General features: G+C 35.5%; 1 protein-coding gene and 1 long non-coding RNA gene across 2 annotated transcripts; one reads left to right on the forward strand and one right to left on the reverse strand.

The window, feature by feature from the left end:
* Positions 1–611: 611 nt before the first annotated feature.
* On the reverse strand, positions 612–2992 carry LOC147386296 (uncharacterized). The gene is made up of 2 exons (XR_015172083.1): positions 2406–2992; positions 612–896 (listed from the first exon to the last, which is right to left on the reverse strand). It is a non-coding gene; the product is annotated as an uncharacterized LOC147386296 (long non-coding RNA).
* Positions 2993–5121: 2129 nt separating this feature from the next.
* Positions 5122–19440, forward strand: LOC147386297 (acyl-coenzyme A oxidase 4, peroxisomal-like). Its single transcript, XM_086424495.1, has 13 exons — positions 5122–5280; positions 14833–14937; positions 15310–15416; positions 15669–15746; positions 15990–16113; positions 16253–16326; positions 16417–16476; positions 16575–16684; positions 17388–17547; positions 17886–17962; positions 18040–18211; positions 18295–18387; positions 19126–19440. The coding sequence occupies exons 1-13, from the start codon at positions 5253–5255 to the stop codon at positions 19255–19257; spliced, it is 1320 nt and encodes a 439-aa protein (XP_086280621.1). The 5' UTR covers positions 5122–5252; the 3' UTR covers positions 19258–19440.
* Positions 19441–19462: the final 22 nt, after the last annotated feature.

Genomic DNA, 19462 nt, shown 5'->3' on the forward strand with positions numbered 1-19462 from the left:
AGCGAGGCAGGAGTAAAACATGGATTACTAAAATTGGCAATTTTATTACAAAAACTCGCTTACTTTATGAAGTTTGTTACAAGACAAACCTTACTTTATGAATCAAGATAGCATGACTAACTTAGTAAGATTTCGTATCTTACTAAGAGTCGTTGGGCCCACATGGATTACTAAAATTGGCAATCTGACACGATAACCTTTTTGATTTCATGAAAAAAATCAGATAAAAAAAAAAAATCCTTTTTGAACTTGATTGAAGGTGTTGAAAATGGATGGCTGCTAAACTTCTAAATTTAAAATTACAATTTAACGATGAAAATTATTTTTTTTTTAAGTTATTAGAATTATGTCCTTTATAATCCACATATTGATGAGGTCAAGATCCACTCCAATAACAAATTAACCGCATCAATTTCTATTAAAAGACGTGGTTAGTTGGATAAGAGCAACTCCACGCACTGTGGCGCCCCGCCGAACGCTAACACAAATCCCCATGTCAGATTTCAAGGTACGAGGTGGCACCTCGAAATTTCGGCATAGCCTCCTCTGTTTATGTTAGCATTCCAAGGCGATTCAACCTGCACCTGATAAACGACATACAATCCTGCATATAACAAACAAAATATAATACCAGCGGAAGCCTATATACGTCTAATATTGTTCGATAGATCAGAGTGCGGAAGAAGAAAAATTATATACAGGATTATACAAAATTCCTCACTCTAACAGAATTCCTAACACTCAAGACAAATCCATAAGACTACTTGGAGAAACTGACACCACTAGGGGGTATAATCCTAGTACTTACCAGGTGACGGACTCTAGTTGTCTATCTGACCAACCAGATGATCCTCATTCATTTTCTACACTTGTTTCGCCAAGCTTCAGATCTGAAACTAAAAAAAAATGGAGAAGGAAAGGGTGAGTAACAATGGTTACCCAGTAAGGAAGCAATAATTTCTGCCAATAACCTCTCCTAACATGAACGAATAAACATACTAAATCATTTTAAAATAAACAAAGTTTTACAGAAGAAAACTACGATTAACTGGTACATATAGCCAGGGATGAGCAATTAAACATTTTAAAACTCACATTACATCGATCAGCAGTACTCACTATAACATTCTCTTTTTATACAAATCTAATTAATCAAATGGAAACAATAAACATGCATTTCATTTTATATATCAAAATAAGCAACCGATACATAATACACAATGGTGGAGTATTGGAATTAGAGAGTTAGGATTCACGACTGGATCGCTCCCAGTCGGGACATGATGTTACAATTCTTCTCTGGCTCTTAGTTCCTGATTTTGTGGCTGGTCGCTGTTTACCACGCTTGGTTGACCATTTATCCGGCTCAGGCTGACCGTTTGACGTGACCGTAAGCAATGGGTCTCTTTTCGATGTGTCAGAACGTTCGACTACTATAGATTGTTAGTGATCACTGACTAATCATCTTCGTCTATGCCTATCAGGCGTACATGTGATTCCCAAAGATACAAACCATTCGTATACGACCACCTTTACATTACAAGTTCACTGGTAAAGATAGAGAGGAATAAACCCGGATTCCAGTTGTGACTCCACTCTCATACGCGTCCCATACCACGTATGAGTTTGGTGGTCCCTACCGTACATCCCAGGATAGTACACCACTCCGGATGATATGATGCACTATCCCTTCAGGCATTCACAAACTCTTTAACAGCTCACAAAATAGCTACTTATATATATTATTTTCATTTGAAAACAAAAGAGAAATTAACAATACAAGGTTGAGAATAGATATCCAGTTTCCTACCATGCAAGTGTGGCCACCCGGCCTAAAATAAATAACATAACAGAGCGCCTCGCGCTAACAGAAAGTAAATAAACATGCAACCAGTAACATTATCCCTGGATATCCGTTCACCAACCTGCATACAACACAACAACGTAAAATGCAGACATCACCCCTCGGGTGTGACTCTGACATTTTACCATTTCATACCCTTTTTCCCTTTTTTTCGACTTTTACAGTTTTCAATCTCTTCATAAAAATCCATTTTCTGATATTCATCAACTCAATATGAGTTCATTGAATATTAAATCACATTTTTCAACTATACAATTTATTTCTATCAATAATATTGAAAAAAAAATACAAATTTCATATCAAAACGGGGTCCGAGCAGTGCACAAGACCCAATTTATGGCAATAACCGTTATTTAAAATACTCTACCCACGTATAATTGTTAAAAATACAATTAAACATATCAAACATGCAATTTCTGGCGTGAATTTTGAAATAAACAAAGAATTCTATATTTCGAAAATACATCCAAATTTTTCCAATAAAATCCTAAATGCAATTTTCACAATCTATGATTATTAATAGAAATTCAGAGTTCCTTACTATCTCTAGGCGAAAGGATCAAAGCGTGTGCGCGAAAATCGAGACGATCAACACGGAAATCGAGACGGACCGAACTTCGAAGCGGCTGATTTTTGAAATCGACCTGGTGGTTTTGAAGATCTCGATGTGCTCGTCTCTTCTCCTTTCTACGGCGAAAGGCGGTTTGACCCCGAAACCGATGAAAATCGAGGTCGAAGTTACGAAAATCTCCGTATAAAAATACGGCTGATTTTTGACTATACGGGGTGAAAAATACGAGAAAACGGAAGGAATTTGGTTGGGTTATGTAGAGAATGAGGCTGCGGGCGTTTCTCCCTTCTGCGTCGAAAGACGGTTTGACCCCGAAACGGACGAAATCCGAGGTCAAAGTTTCGAAATTTCCGTATCCAAATACGGCTGATTTTTGACGATATTGGATGAAATAGAAAGTGAAATGAAGAAAGGTTGGGTGGGTTTTGTAGAGAACGTAGCTGCGGACCTTTTTCTCTTCTGCGGCGATCGTCAAAAATGGACCGTTTGCGAGAGATCTGAAGTGGAAAAATCGGAGAAAAAAAAAAATTTTCGTTTTATATGTCTCGGCCATATGACGCGTTGGGGAAGATGAGTTATATAAAAAGAATATTAAATTTTTTTTTTTTATAAAAGTTAGGACGAAATCGGTATTTCGCCTATTGTTTTGATCGACGATAACTTGGTCATTCGGTCTCCAAAACTGACAAACGAATATACTATTTCGCCTAATTTTTCGTTCCGGATCTAATGGTATAGTCAATTTCTACAAATTATGTCTCCATCAAAAATTTACATTTTTAGCCTGACGTGACCCCTGAACTTGATGTCATTTTCGTTTTTGACGATAATTCGACTTCCTGATCTCCAAAAATGACAAATAAATAGTCTATGTTGAATAATTTTTCGTTATGAACCCAATGGTATGATCGAATTTTAAAAATTATTCCTCTAACAAAAAGTCACTGTTTTAGCCTGGTCCGACCCGGTAATCGAGGATTTTGCAACTTTTATATTCAGACTCGCATTTGAGCGTGCTTACAGGCTAAACTATGTTTTTCGATAATTTTGAATCAAATGGTGAGGTCAGATTCCATTAAAAATGATCAGAAACATCCTAAAATTTTACCCCTAAGTCCCACTTTCAATATTTTTCTCAAAATTTCACTATTTATTTTTCCTCGAGATACAAATCAGAAATTCGGGGTTTCACACGCACTTTGTATCGAGCTAGGCATCTCCTCCCAACAGTCGTTTTGAATAGGCACTTTGCATGTTGATTCTCTATTTTGAAATATTTTGGAGAGAATAACTTTCAATATGCAAAAGAAGAAAGTGAGATACTCTCTCTTTCTACCTTTTGGTAATAAAACAAGATGACGATTGTGTTGAATGTTGTTGTCGCTGAAAAAGTTTTTTGGGCTAAACAACTAAATTTTGGTTATAAAAAAATAAAAAAATAAAAAAATAAAAAATTATTTTATGGAGAGTTATTATGGACATGGTTTCGAAACTCATTTTGATGTGTTGTCTCGTTCATAGACGAGATCAAGTTGTCTTGAGTGATCCAACTCGTCTTAGACAAGACAAACCATTTAACTCATTAATTCATACATGCTTATATAAAATAAGTTAGATTAGAAGATATTTGGTAATAAAATCTTATTTTATTTAGATAATATGAATTTAAATAAAAAAAACTAATTATTTTAAATAAAATATACAAAATCCCGGTTGACTTGTTCAAGTCATCTCATTTATCTCATGAGATACGACACAATTGAAACGTCATGTTTATTTGTCTCGTTCATGGATGATATTGAGATGATTTGGACAAATCATGGATGAAAGTATCCATAACGACTCTCGATATAAGAACATCTCTAACGCAACACCCTCTACCCATATCCATAAATGAGTTTTTTTTCGTATAGTGGGTTGCAATTATGGGTATTTATGTGATATGCACTCCAATTGTGTTACTCATAAATTGTTTAATAATTTTTTAATTTAATTTAGATTTAATTTTTTTTTAAATTTACTTATTTTCAACATAATTTTCTGAATTTTTTTCCTTCAAAAAGGTAAGTATTTTTTTTTTTATATATATAAAAAATGTCATGGCCACGACCCAAAAAATAATGATGAATGGGTCTTGGGTTGGACACACTATTATCCAAAACAGCAATTAGGATAAAAGATGGGTATTACGTTGGAGTTGCTCTAAATGTGTAGTCTTTATATGACTAGTATTTATGGATATCCACATTCTAGCTGCTTAATAAAGTAAAGTTTTGTGGTAACAAACTTCATAACAAACGGTTGAGTCTTTGTAATAAAAATGCATGCAACATCATTTATAACTGCCGGGTAAATCTCGGTGTACCGTACTTGTATCACGAGGCTTTTAAAAGACCCAAAATGACACGTAAGGAACGCCTTTTTCTGAAACTTTTGAATAAGAAGACGACACGTATCACCAGCACAACTAATCCCAAAGAGTCTTAATTTTCTGATGCACATATGACATACGCCCCTGTCGTGGCATGAACCACAGATCTATCTCCTCGAAATACACAGCACACCCCCCATAAATATGTAGTATCTTGAAGAAAGATCTATGGTTTTAACATCTGCCACGTCAGTAAACGGATGTATGAGGATGGCGTCAGAAAATCATTACTCACCCCAAAATTAACAAGTCTCCATCTCTTCGTGTCCCCACTCGCCCCACCAGCCTTTTTAAAACTGGAGCTGAAGTTTTTAATCTTCTTGTGGTTTCGTTTTCTTCTAAAACCCTAATCAGAGTTCATTTTGATTCTTCTCTCTTGCACCGCCATGTCTGTTCCTTCATCGCAGAATCAAGGTTCGTATATCTTCAGTTTGTTATTTCGTAGATTAAAATAGAAGAAGAAAAAACTGATAAGTTTTTATAGTTATATTTTGGCTGCATTTGAGTTTATTTGATCGTTTGATGGAAGGTTAAGTTTTAGATTCAGATTCAATATTAGATGGTTTAATTATGTCGGAACAAACTTTCAAACTGTTTATTTTTCCAAATGGATTAGATCTCTCGATTAACTAGCTATCGCTTGTTGTTTTTAATGGATTCTGAAAGCTTTCAGCTTGAGATCAGATTTGAGAGAATCGATCTCATTTGGTCTTTTAAGACATGCTCTATGTGTTAATTTTCTTAACATCGATTCTCAAAAAAAATGCGGAAATAAATAACTTAATAAAAGAGAATCGAAATCTGAAAATGACCAAATATAAAATACATACCGCCAGCCATTGATTTTCACACTCTTACGCTGCGATTTTTCCGTCTCGATTGGCACTTCCAAAACTCGGATTCACTCTTTTAGATGGTGCAAGACTGAAGGAGAGATAGAGAGTGAGGAGTTTGGGGACCAAACGGAGCTTAAATAACCAATCTGGATCGAAGCTTCCATCAAGTACTCGTCCGCGTTTTGGTTCGTTGCCATACTTCTAAACTATAGTGGGTCACGTTTCCTAACTATAAGAAACGTGTCATTGAAGACACTGTAGACCACTAACGAAGTTCCGAAAAAAAGTGGTTTTGGGTTTTTGTTAGATCTATCCGCAAGAATCAGAAGCTAACATTCTCCCACTTGGTCCACAGTACAAATGTCTTATCTTAAACCCATCGATAATCTGTATTAAGCAATAAATACATGAATCATGGCGATAAGTTCTCTAATGACAAGTATTACCTTCCATGTATGACAATGTATTTATTTTTTAATATTATATTTTATGTGATATCATTTCTTAATGAATAAACCCTATGTTTATTCTGGTCTTACACAAATGAGGTTTCTGAAAATAAATTAAGGTGCACATAAATATGAGAAAACATCACAATCATAAGAGTTTTATTAAATAACATTGTATATACAATGAAAAGCTACATAATGGAATTAAGTCCCATATTCACTACATGATCCTTGAATTTCAACGGTGGCATGCCTTTAGTCAAAGGATCAGCGATCATCAATTCAGTGTTAACGTGCTCAATGACCACTTTCTTTTCTTTAACACTTTCCCTTATGGCTAAATACTTAATGTCGATGTGTTTATTTTGACTTCAACTTTTGTTGTTCTTAATCATGAAAACAGCAGTTAGATTGTCGCAATACATTCTCAATGACCTAGAGATAGAATCTATAATTCTAAGCCCAGATATGAAACTCTTAAGCCATACGCCATGCGAGGTAGCTTCAAAACAAGAAACGAACTCGACTTCCATAGTAGAAGTGGCAGTCAATGTCTGCTTAACACTTTTCCATGATACAGTTCCACCGGTCATTATAAAAATGTATCCTGATGTTGATTTGCGTGAATCAACACAGCCAACAAAGTCAGAATCTGAGTAACCAATTACTTCCAGATTGTCCGTCCGTCTATACATAAGCATGTAGTTTTTAGTTTCTTAAAGGTACCTCATCACTTTCTTTGCAGCTCTCCAGTGGTCTAAACTTGGATTACTCTGATATCGTCCCAACATTCCCACAACAAATACAATGTCAGGTCTTGTGCAGACTTGAGCATACATTAGGCTTCCAACAACAGAAGCATATGGAATGTTTTTCATTTGTTCCCTCTCAAGGTCGTTCTTTGGGCATAGGTTCAAATTGAACCTATCACCCTTCACAATGGGAGCAACACTTAGTGAACAATCCTTCATCCGAAATCTCTCTAAAACCTTATTGATATAGGTTTCCTGCGACAGACCCAAGATACCTCGAAATCTGTCTTTATGGATTTTAATGCCAATGACATAAGACGCCTCACCCATATCCTTCATATCAAAATTTTTAGAGAGGAATTGTTTCATCTCATGCAGCAAATCCTTATCATTGTTTGCTAGCAAAATATTATCCATATATAAAACAAGAAAATAAATTTTACTCCCATTGACCTTTTGGTATATACATTGATCCATAATATTTTCTATAAAACCAAATGAAGAAATTACATTATGAAATTTTAAATACCATTGACAGAATGCTTGTTTTAAACCGTATATGGATTTCTTAAGCTTGCAAATCAATTGCTCACCATCATTAGAGGGGAATCCTTCAGATTGTTTCATGTAAATCTCATCCTCTAGATCTCCAAGAAATGTCGTTTTACATCCATTTGTTGCAACTCTAAATCAAAATGGGTTATTAATGCCAAAATAGTGCGCAAGGAATCTTTCTTAGATATAGGAGAAAAGATCTCCGTGTAATCGATTCTTTCTTTCTGAGTGAATCCCTTAGCAATGAGTTTTGCCTTGTATCTCTCAATGTTGTGTAATGCGTTTTTCTGTCTTAAAGACTCATTTACAACCGATGACTTTTGCACTATTAGGCAACTCAACAAGGTTCTAGACTCCGTTACTCTTCATGTAATTCATCTCTTCCTCCATAGCATTGTACCATAATTTTGATTCTTTGCAACTCATGACTTGTGAAAAAGACTCGGGATTATTTTCGGCTCCAATGTTGTAGTCAGATTCTTGCAGATACACAACATAATCACCAGGAATTGCTGACCTCTTAGTTCTAGTAGATCTTCTTAATGTCGCACCATCATTTTCCTCGGAAGTATGAGGTTCAACTTGTTGTTCAGAAGTCTCGGGCAACTCTTGAACAACCTGATCTACCGGAATATTGTCAACAGCTTGTGGAACTTCAATGATTGGTTGTTTAACATCAATTTGTACTTGAGGGGCGCTGTGAACAATAACCAATCTATCACCTGAAGTAGAAGGTTAGGACTCTAAATGATCTTTCTCAGAACTTAAAGTTCTGATTTGATCGCTCCCACTGATCAAGTCATTTTCAAGAAATTTTGCATTTCTTGATTCCACAATCCCAGTACTGTAAGATGGACAAAAAAATCTATAACCTTTAGACCTTTCAGCATATCCAATGAAATACCCACTAATGGTCCTTGGGTCCAGCTTCTTTTCTTGTGGACTATAAATTCTTACTTCAGATGGGCATCCCCAAACGCGCATATGTCGCAAACTCGGCTTTCAACCTTTCTATAATTCAAATGGTGTTTTAGGAACAACTTTGGTTGGAACTCGATTTAATATATATACTGCCGTCTTAAGTGCTTCAACCCACAAGGAATTAGAAAGATTGGAGTTGCTTAGCATATTCTGCATCATGCCCAATAATGTTCGGTTTCTTCTTTTTGCTACACCATTCTGGTCCGGTGAAATAGGCATGGTGTATTGGGCAATAAGCTCATGCTCTTGAAGAAACTTTGCGAATGGCCTAGGTGCTTGTCCATCCTCTGTGTATCTACCATAATATTTTTCACCTCTATCTGATCTCACAATCTTAATTTGCTTGCCGCATTGTTTCTCTACTTCAGCCTTAAAAATTTTAAAGGCATTTAATGCTTTGTTCTTGTTATGAAGCATGTAGTGATACATATATCGTGAATAATCATCTATGAAAGAGATGAAGTATTTCTGACCATGTGAGTCCATATCTGGATTATATATATCAGTATGTATGATTTTTAATATGGTCGAACTCCTAGTAGCACCTTTCTTTGACTTGTTGGTCTGCTTTCCCTTTATGCAGTTCACACAAATCTCAAAATCAGTAAAATCCAGAGTACTAAGTACTCCATCATTTACTAATCTTTTAATTCTTTCTATGGAGGTATGACCTAATCTCCGGTGCCATAATTTAGAGGAATCCTCATTAGTAACACATCTTTTAGTACCGGTTTTAACATGCATAGCATTATGAGTGGCATTGTTTTGTAAATTAATGCAATAAAGACCATCAGATAAAATACCATTCTCAACACAATCAGATTTGTAAAATAAACTAAAAGATGTTTATGAAAAGTGAAAGGAATATCCAAAAGGTACAAGTCTTGAAACTGAAATCAAGTTTCTAGAAAAACTTGGAAAATAAAAGTTCTTTTTTAATTCTAAAATAAAACCACTATTTAAAGTTAAACAACATGTCCCTACAACCTCCACATGTGAGCCCATCTTGTTTCTGGATAAGATGCTTTGCTCACTTCCCACTGGCTTCCTTAGGTTTTGCAAACCTTGCAAGGAATTCGAAATGTGGATTGTTGATCTAGAATCAATCCACCATGTGTTAATATCTACATGAACCATATTAGATTCATAACAAACAAACAAGATTGAATTACCTTTGTCCTTAAGTCATTTCTTAAATTTGGCGTATTTCTTCTTCACGTGTCCCATCTTTTTACTGAAAAAACACTTGGAAATTTTCTTGACATCAACTTGAGGAGATATTTTACCTTTCTCTTTTTGATTAGCCTAAGATTTGCCCTTTTCTTACGTAGCCAGCATTGTACTCTTACCCAATTCCATCACTAGTCTCCATTCCTCTTGAACACGCATGGTCATGAGTTCATTAATTGACCATTTGTCTTTATGTGTGTTGTAAGAGATTTTGAAGAGCCTGTATTGATGCGGAAATGTATTCAAAATGTAGTGCACCAAAAAGGACTCCGACATTTTAACATTGAGATTCTTTAATTGAGCCGCAATATCTCTTATATGCATGATGTGCTCGCGCACACCTTTGACACTAGTGAGCCTTAGAGATGAGAACTTCATGATTAGGGTACTTGTGAGTGCCTTGTCTGAAGTGATGAATTGATCATCAATGGCTTTTAGCAAGTCTCGGACATTATCATATTGATCTATAGAATCACAAATACCAGCAGAGATTTTTGTCTTGATGAGCATTGCGCTGAGACGATTAGATCGCTCCCATTTTTCATAAAGCATAATGTTCGCTGTAGAGCTGATATTAGAAATTGCAGGTAGTTTATTTTTCCTAATAGCATAATCAATGTCCATCCACCCTAAGTGAAGGAGAATTCTCTCTTTCCATACTTTATAGTTATCACCCTTTAATTCGGGAATATCACATCGGATATCAGAAAAATTCGCAGTTTGTGAAGCTGTATAAATTAAAAATTATATGTTTATGTTAAAGTTGAGACCTAAATAAAATTTCATGTTTTACCAATGTAAATCATACTTAAAAATTGAATCTAATGACAAAAAATTATATGTGGAATAAATTTTTAATTTAAAAGATTCAATCATTCTTTATGATATAATTTATCAAATTATTTACTTAATTCATAATTATAAATGGTATATAATTATAATTTGATATATATTCTATTTTAGATTAAACTCTATGATAAAACTACCAAATTATTAATCCATAATTCATGTGGGTAAGTTATGAATAATTTGATATTTTATCCTAATTAATTATATAAATATAATAAAAATTCTTGTGGGATAAAATTTATTATATTAAGTATAATTAATTACAATTAATATTTAAATAATCTTTATGTGATCCTAATTAATTATAGTTTTATTTAATTAAAGATGCTGTGGCCATTCTCTAATTAACTAAAATTATATGGTTCATTTAGACATTATTCTTTTATACTTAAAATATTGTTTTGCATAAAATAACTGAAATTAACATGTCATTACTATGGATAATCATTCCTATAATTTCAAGTATAAATATTGCATTATTTAGAAACAATATATTATGCATATCACTTTAATTTCATGCTTTCAAACCATAAATAATCATACAAAATTTTGCATAATTAATTTAAGTAGAATAATTAATTCATGCAAATATATAAATATGAGCATAATTAATTTAGGTTTTGCACAATTTTAATTAAATTTTATTATTATTATAATAAATTGCATACAATTAAACAAATTGAATACTATATGCATAAATAAATAAGTAAAAAGAGTAAAAAGTAGGCATGTTTCTAAATAAATGCCTAAATATCTCTAGAATTTATTTATTTTTATTTTATTTTATAAATTGGTCGTCTTCAATCTTCAGTAAGGTCGTTTCGACGACCCGATTTCGATCTGACGCAACCCAACAGTCAAAATCAGTCTCCAAATCATCATTTTAACACCAAAAAGATTGTTTAAAAAAATATGTAAAATTTAGAAATCTAACTTCTCAATGATTTCTAACTCTAATATGCATCAAACTAAAATTTTAAAATAAAATTTCAACCAAAACAAAAAATTACATATTTTCGAATGCATAAAAAATATCAAGGCAGAGATTTTGCGGCTCTGATACCAAATGTTAATTTTCTTAATATCGATTCTAAAAAAAAAATGCGGAAATAAAGAACTTACTAAAAGAGAATCGAAATCTGAAAATGCCCAAAAATTATATAAAATACATACCTCCAGCCATTGATTTTCACTCTTACGCTGTGATTTTTCCATCTCGATTGGCACTTCCAAAACTTGGATTCACTCTTTTAGATGGTGTAAGACTGAAGGAGAGATAGAAAGTAAGGAATTTGGGGACCAAACGGAGCTTAAATAACCAATCTGGATCGAGGCTTCCATCAAGCACTCGTCCACGTTTTGGTTCGTTGCCACACTTCTAATCTATAGTGGGTCACGTTTCCTAACTACAAGAAACGTGTCGTTGAAGACACTGTGGACCACTAACGAAGCTCTGAAAAAGAGGGTTTTGGGTTTTTGTTAGATCTGTCCGCAAAAATCGGAAGCTAACACTATGATCTTCAGAAATATTAAAAGAGATCAATTAAGTAACTTTTTGGGAGCTTATTGAAGTTATGGATGCACGTCGTTGGAGATGAGGTGCAAGTTTAGGTTTTATTTGATAGATCCAGGGAGTAGAGATATGATTTATCAAAAAACCTGAAAATTTCTCTAAATCACCAAATGTTGAGCTTGAAAAACTTCTTGAATCAAGTTTTAGCTAATAAAAAAGTCAAGTTGGATGATGTGGAGAGGTTTTTAGGCTTTCCACTCCTTGAGATGTGTGTAGCTTTCAGATGAAGAGCTCGATCTTGACTTTCCTACCTTTTCCTTGGGATGGTCAAAGTTTGAATTCTCCTGCACCTTTGATGTCTTCTCAGTTGATTGTGGGTATGGAAGTGGAAGAGCTCGGTTTCAATTTGTCTTGGTAAGATTTTTGTTTTAAATTCTTCTTCCCAAGGCTTCCTGCCTGATGCCTTCAAACCTTCCCAGAAGCTTTTTGGCCTTTCAAACCTTGGGCAGAGGATTGCCATTCACTTCGGTCGGTGACCTGAGGTGCTTCTTTTTGCGTGTACTTATGTGCCATGACCAACCTCCCTGGTTGATGGCTTCGATTTCAATCCTGAAGACCTTTCTCTCTCGATTGAGTCTGGGTTCACTCCTAGCTTGAAGTAGGAGCGACTGTGGTTTCTCTTTTGGCGGCAGCTCAACTCCTTTTCCTTGATCGGCGTCAGGTCAGATGCCTCCCAACGTCGGAAGACTTGACTTTGAACTCCATTCTTTCATCTCCTTCTTCAGTTCTTTGATCCCCTTTCTCTCCTTGCTGGCTTATAATTTTCTCATTTCTTCTCAAACTGATTTTTCTATCCTTCTGTTGAACTTTACTTTATTCTCTTGACTTCTTTTTCTTCTTGACATTGGTTTAAATCTTCTCCACTACTCTGGAGTTCCTGAGCAGCGAAAGAGGACACAAGGATAAGAAGTAGGGGCCCTGGTGTAGGGTCTGCCAACATTCTTCCAACAATCTTGTCAGTAAATCTTACGAAAGAGCGAGCAAACTTGAGAATGCGAGGAAGATGATGAACAATATAGTTGCAGAGTCTTATATTTCTAACTCAGGATAATCTGGCCAACCCAACTCTCCTCCACACCTTTTTAATGTATTCATCTTATATAGACGAATTCTACAAACAAGTGTCATTATGTCACTGACCCAGATGTTCTACAAATTAGGCTATTTTAGGTTTGCTCAAGTGTTTTGTGCAAAGAACCTATCATGTCAGTAGGATTGAACCTGATGTGTAAGTGTTGCAGGTTCTTAAATGTGGAGATAAATATCTTTGACTTGTAGCATCTTGTCAACTAGATTCAAATCTTTCGAGTTTATCTTTGACATGCTCGGTTTTGGATGTTTATCTCGGGTTTCATTTGTGTGCTATGTGCCTTATTTAGTGGTGTGCTTGCGGATTATATCCTGAACTTGGTTTATGAAAAATGGCTACTTAGTTTGCGTGTAGGTCATTCTTCTATTCTTCTTCTTCCTAAATCTTCTGTGTCCTACTATCTAGAAGTTCTCGGTCGATACCTTGCTCCTAAGATGAGATGTGACCTTCTACTCTTCTGTGCTCATGCTCCTCATGATTCTGGTCCTAATTTTAGTGACATACTTCTTCGTCTATGGGTTTGTATAAGTCTAGCTAAGTTGAGTCTTAGTTTTTTACTTTCATTACAAGTGTCCCTATCGTGTGGCATGACAAATATGGTCCCCACAGATGAAAAATTATAATTTCAACTAAGTTAGGTGTGCTTAAACCCTAAATTTCAAGTTTCTCTTGATGACTCCAAAACTTAAACAATGATATCTTATACTAAAGTTGGAGATTAAAACCAACCTAATCGATGGGATTTAAAAGTTTTGACATTTCATTTGGTTGTTATATTCAACAAGGGAAAGATAGAAGAAACACATATCTACCTGAAACCTTTTTGGATAACTTGCTACTTCAGGTTTTGCTACGATTTCACTCTTGAGGTTTTGGTTTTGTTGGGGGATTCACCAAGGTTAGGCTGATGAAAAGATGATTTGGTTGGTTTTAGAGTTGAATTAGAATGGATTGCTTGAGGCTGATGTCTTACTGAGCGCATTAATTCACAGGTCATTAGCCAGAATCTATCTAACGCCGCTAACAATATTGTTCGCTTTAGGTTTCCCCTCACAGCTTTAAACCATGTTGTTACAAGGTAGGGGAGTTGGACTACTAAGAGCCCAGAATCTCGAACGTTCCCTAGCCGATTTGGGACTAACTTCACCCCCAGCCTTGCTATTCCACCCCGCAACCACCAGCCTAGCCACATGTGCCTGATTGACCACGGGTCCAGCCAGTAGCACACCGGCATGGGTGTGACATTCTGAAATGATACTAGTGTTTCTTTTTGTGTGGTGCAAACAAGGCTGATATAAATACTTCTAATTTCTAAATAATAAAATAAGGATCCTCTGAAATTAATGGCTGCATGTTTTATAAGTATTATGGATTTTTTTTCTTTTAATTGCATTTATTCTATGGGGAAATCAATTTGCATTATAAAACTTCAATTTTCTATCGACTTATTTTTCTTTCAACTATGTAGAAATCTGTCTTTTGGATTCTTCTTTCTGTCGCCTCTGTTCTTCTTAGCCTTCGATGTTGATTAGTTGCTAGTCTTCTACCAATTGTATTAGGCTATTTGCTAGCTTTGGGATTAGATTCTCTTTACTGCTGAAGATGCTTTTGTTGCTCAAACAAACAAAATGTTCCTGTCAATGCCATGCAGATAATCTCTCTAAGGATGTCAAGAGTTCATATTCTCAATTGCCAGCACTGGATATCTCTGTTGCATTCCCCCAGGCAACTCCAGCATCAGTCTTTCCTCCTTGTGGTAAGATTGATGACCATTAATTTTAAATATTGTGCAAGCGACTTCACATGGTCATGTTGTTAATATTTCTTGCTATTTGTGAAACTTAAATGAAATATCAAAATAACTACAAGGACTTTGCTGAACTGGGACTTGTTGAATGTGAGTACCATGTCATAGGTACTGGGAACTTACTCCATTTTCGTTTACTTTTGAGATCGACACTAGAAAATTTGTATTTATTCTCTATATGGAAACATTAGGAACATATTCATATTGTAATAGATTTGTGTTTGATATACCATCTCTATTGTGGTATCCTAAATGTTTATACTCACATTTTGGTGGACTATTCCTTATTTTTTTTGTGTTCCCCATCTCTAAAAATCGCAGCTTCAGACTATTATCAGTTTGATGATCTATTAACTCCCGAGGAGCAGGACATCAAGAGCAAAGTCAGAGTAGTCATGGAAAAAGAAATTGCTCCAATAATGGCTGGGGTATTATTTTCTTTTATGGCATCTTTCAAATGCTGGAACTGTTGTTACCATTGTTTGATTAGTAAATCTGGACAAATTAGCAGGAATCCGTTCCATATTTTATGTTTTTCAAACCTCTAATCCACACAACTTGGTAATATTTGTTTGCTATTAGCTGGTTATAAAATTTGAATATATTCAGGGTCTGCCTAACCCCAGCTTGCCTTCCCAAAAATAAATAAATAATAAACCATATTTGTTTTTTTTTTCCAGTACTGGGAGAAGGCCGAGTTTCCATTTCACATTATTCCAAAGCTAGGGGCCCTGAGTATTGCTGGTGGCACAATTAAGGTACTTTTTTTTATAGGTAAATACTTGGTTAGGACAGGTAATATGGTTAGTGGTTAACATAAGAAGTATGGGTTCAAGGGGGTTTGAACCTAGGACATGGGAACAACCCTCCACATGTCTTACCACTTCGCTAAGTGGCAGTTCATACAATTAAGGTACTTTAATTTCCATTATTTTCTTGTTTGAGTTGTTTCTGGGGTTGAAAATTTGTAGATAGGCTGTTTGACTGTTTCTAGTGATCAGGGCTATGGGTGTCCAGGGCTCACCATTACCAGTAGCGCTATTGCTCTTGCGGAGGTTGCCAGAGTTGATGCTAGCTGTTCTACATTCATTTTGGTGCATTCTTCCTTGGCGATGCTTACAATTGGTAATATCTCAATGGTGGCTTTTAGTTTAAATTATGTTTTTGTTGACACACTAATTGCTGGAGTTTTTTTTTTTTGAGAAACACAGCAGAGTGTAAATGAGTTTGACTTTTGATTACTTGTTCAAATTGTGAAGAATAGCACTGTGTGGGTCAGAGGAACAAAAGCAGAAATATTTACCTTCCCTGGCACAATTGCACACTGTAGCTTGTTGGGTAAGCAACTCATAATTAACACATCGCTATAATTCTTGTAAATAAGTTAGATATTTCTTATTTCTGTATTTGCATCTACATGCACCTTAGGCTTTAACTGAGCCTGATTATGGAAGTGATGCAAGTTCTTTGAGAACAACAGCAACAAAGGTCCAATCTCTCAACCTTCAATTAATCTTGCAAGTAGAACTATTTTTTTTTTATTATATATTTCCATTAACATCCTAAGTTCGCATTGAGAAGAGTAGGTAACAGGAGGTTGGATGCTTGAAGGCCAAAAGCGATGGATAGGAAACAGTACTTTTGCTGATGTATTGGTTATTTTTGCTCGGAACACAGACACAAACCAGATAAATGGGTGAGTAATTAGGAGTTTTTGTTCCATGGAGACCACAATGAACAGTATATCCATGCCTGGTGCACAATTAGAACCCAAAATACACCACTCAAGGGTCCCACCTACGAGAGTTGCACAAACACTATAGCTGAATGATTGTAAGCTTGCGGACCATATGCTTTAAATCTGTCTGAGGGGTTGAAAAATGAGGGTGAACAATCCCCGGAGTAATAAAAAACATAGTTAGGATGATTGATTGGGTTCATGTTCAGTCCAACATATCTCCCAGGTGGGTGTTGCTGGGGATTTCTTAGGTGGGTTATAGTGACTTGCACACTGCATTTGGAATGCTAGAGTTTAGGCATGGGCATCTTCTTTGGGGTTAATGGGGTTAAAGAGGGAAGATAGTAAAGTTAGAGGGGGGAGGAAAGGCAATAAAGTTGGAGGTGGTGAAGAAGAAAGGCAATAAAGTAGGGTAATCTGCACTCCACTCCACTATAGTTGGAGTTGGGTCCACCGTTGTGTTTTATAAAATAGATGTTTATATAATGCGGCCTATATATGTCGCACTTTTAATGATAATACCCTTTTTTTATTTCTGCATTGAGTTACTTGAGTTCATGCTTAAAATATCCAAGTATGGAATTGCTACTTAAAAGGAGGTTTTGCATTGGCTTATGTTCCTTCTCATAAAATGCATGGCGCTTCTGTCGACCATTTTCAGATTTATCGTAAATAAGGGTTCCCCTGGACTGATGGCTACTAAAATAGAAAACAAAATTGGCCTAAGGATTGTTCAGAATGGGGATATTCTCTTGAAGAAAGTCTTTGTTCCTGAAGAAGATAGGTTACCTGGTGTTAGTTCCTTTCAGGATACGAACAAGGTATGATGTTATACCAGTTCTGTTACGGTTCCTTAATTGAGTAGTGAGGGAATCTTTTAATTCTTTCTTTTTTTTATATTTTTTTCCTTTTTTTTGTGTGGTTATTTTTGGGTTTGCATGGATAATTGATTTCTCTAGAGAAAGTGAACGTTTGTAGTAGTGTAGATGACATCCTTGAGTGTGGCTTACTGGTGGGTGGGTGAGTGTGGAAAGTATGTTATTTAGGTTTCATATTTTCTTAAAGTTCTTACAACAAGCTATCACCACTTTCTTGGATTCTTGTAGACTTTGGATTGTCCCACCTCTATTTTTTCCTAATTAACACCTAATTGAAGCAGGTACTTGCTGTTTCACGTGTCATGGTTGCCTGGCAGCCAATTGGCATTTCAATGGGTGTCTATGATATGTGTCAAAGGTAGCAAAAAATGTGCTATTCTATCTTTACTATGTTGAAACACTGCAGTTCATAACTTCTTAGAAACTAAAACTTAGGTATTTGAACGAGAGGAAACAGTTTGGAGCTCCATTGGCAGCATTCCAAATTAACCAAGAGAAACTTGTCCGCATGTTGGGTAATATTCAAGCTATGCTTCTTGTTGGTTGGCGCCTCTGTAAGCTCTATGAGTCAGGAAAAATGACGGCCGGTCATGCTAGCTTGGGGAAGGTAAAGATGTTGCAATGATCAGTAAAGTTGTAGAAGTTCTACCAATTCCAATACCAAGCAATAACATACTTCTAAATGTTTAGGCATGGAATACTTTGAAGGCAAGGGAGACCGTTTTCCTTGGGCGAGAGTTACTTGGTGGAAATGGAATCTTGGCTGATTTTCTTGTTGCGAAGGTTTTACAACTTTCTCTTGCTTCCAAATTTCTTTATTTGAGTTGATTTATGCACTTCATGCTACTATTGCTTGCTTCTGCTTTCAATTGTTAATGTCATTTATTTTAGCTTTATTATTATTTTCTATTTGGTGCAAACTGATTATGGAGGATTTATCCTTGAACTTGGAATTTTAGCTTTTGTTTATGAAAAATGCACTAATAATTGTCTCATAGATTTTTGTCTTCCTGTGTGCATTTTGCGAGTTAGTTTTGATTTTATGAATGAACTCTGTGCAATTGAGCCCCTCTGATGGTCTGCATAGTTTAGGAAAAAAATGTCACTAATAATTTCCCATAGTTTTTTTTGTCTTTCTGTGTGCATTTCACATGTTAATTTTTGTTTTATGAATGAACTTTATTTAGCAAATATTCCTTGATGGATGAAAGAATACTGGACAAATACTTCCTTTTAATTGGGTATTAAATCAGAGGATCATTTCAGTCAATTTTCCGAAATAGAAAATCACTTTTTATGCATCTTGATACGATTGTGGCATGTATACGATGCTTTGAGGGAAGATAACTCTTCCTCTTCTATTATTATCGTAGAAGAATGTTGCTTTAATACCGCTGTTATTACACTTCATGAATACAAGTATCGCTGATGAACACGAGCTTCTTATCCACACCCTCCAATTGGTGGTCCAAATCTTGCATCCAAAACTCATAACTAGGATGATCTGTTTTTGGGTTTCAGGCATTCTGCGATTTGGAGCCAATTTTCACATATGAAGGTACTTACGATATTAACAGCCTGGTGACTGGGAGGGAAATTACTGGGATATCGAGCTTCAAACCAACTGTGTTCAAGCAGCGTAGCCGCATGTAACATCTTAAACCCTCACTTTGTCTCTACAAGAGTAATCAATAATCCCATCTTTCATCGCTCCTGTAATAGTGGAAGAAAATAAGCTGTAAGGCTTATAACATCATATGTAGTTGGGCATCTAGCATCGAGGATGTCCAACACTTGACAGGTATTAATTCTGGAATTAGAGTTACAGGCAAGGAATCCTCTGTTCCAAATTAAAACA

This window comes from Akebia trifoliata, chromosome 14, assembly GCF_017979445.1.
Source record: "Akebia trifoliata isolate Shusen 1 chromosome 14, ASM1797944v1, whole genome shotgun sequence".
NCBI lineage: Eukaryota > Viridiplantae > Streptophyta > Magnoliopsida > Ranunculales > Lardizabalaceae > Akebia > Akebia trifoliata.

What these genes read in the sequence shown, in the direction of transcription:
- LOC147386297 (XM_086424495.1), top strand. Translation starts at nt 5,253, where the DNA reads ATGTCTGTTCCTTCATCGCAGAATCAAG. An exon ending in GTCTATGATATGTGTCAAAG is followed by an intron (nt 17,963 to 18,039) that starts GTAGCAAAAAAT and finishes ACTAAAACTTAG; the next exon opens with GTATTTGAACGAGAGGAAAC. An exon ending in CTGATTTTCTTGTTGCGAAG is followed by an intron (nt 18,388 to 19,125) that starts GTTTTACAACTT and finishes TTTGGGTTTCAG; the next exon opens with GCATTCTGCGATTTGGAGCC.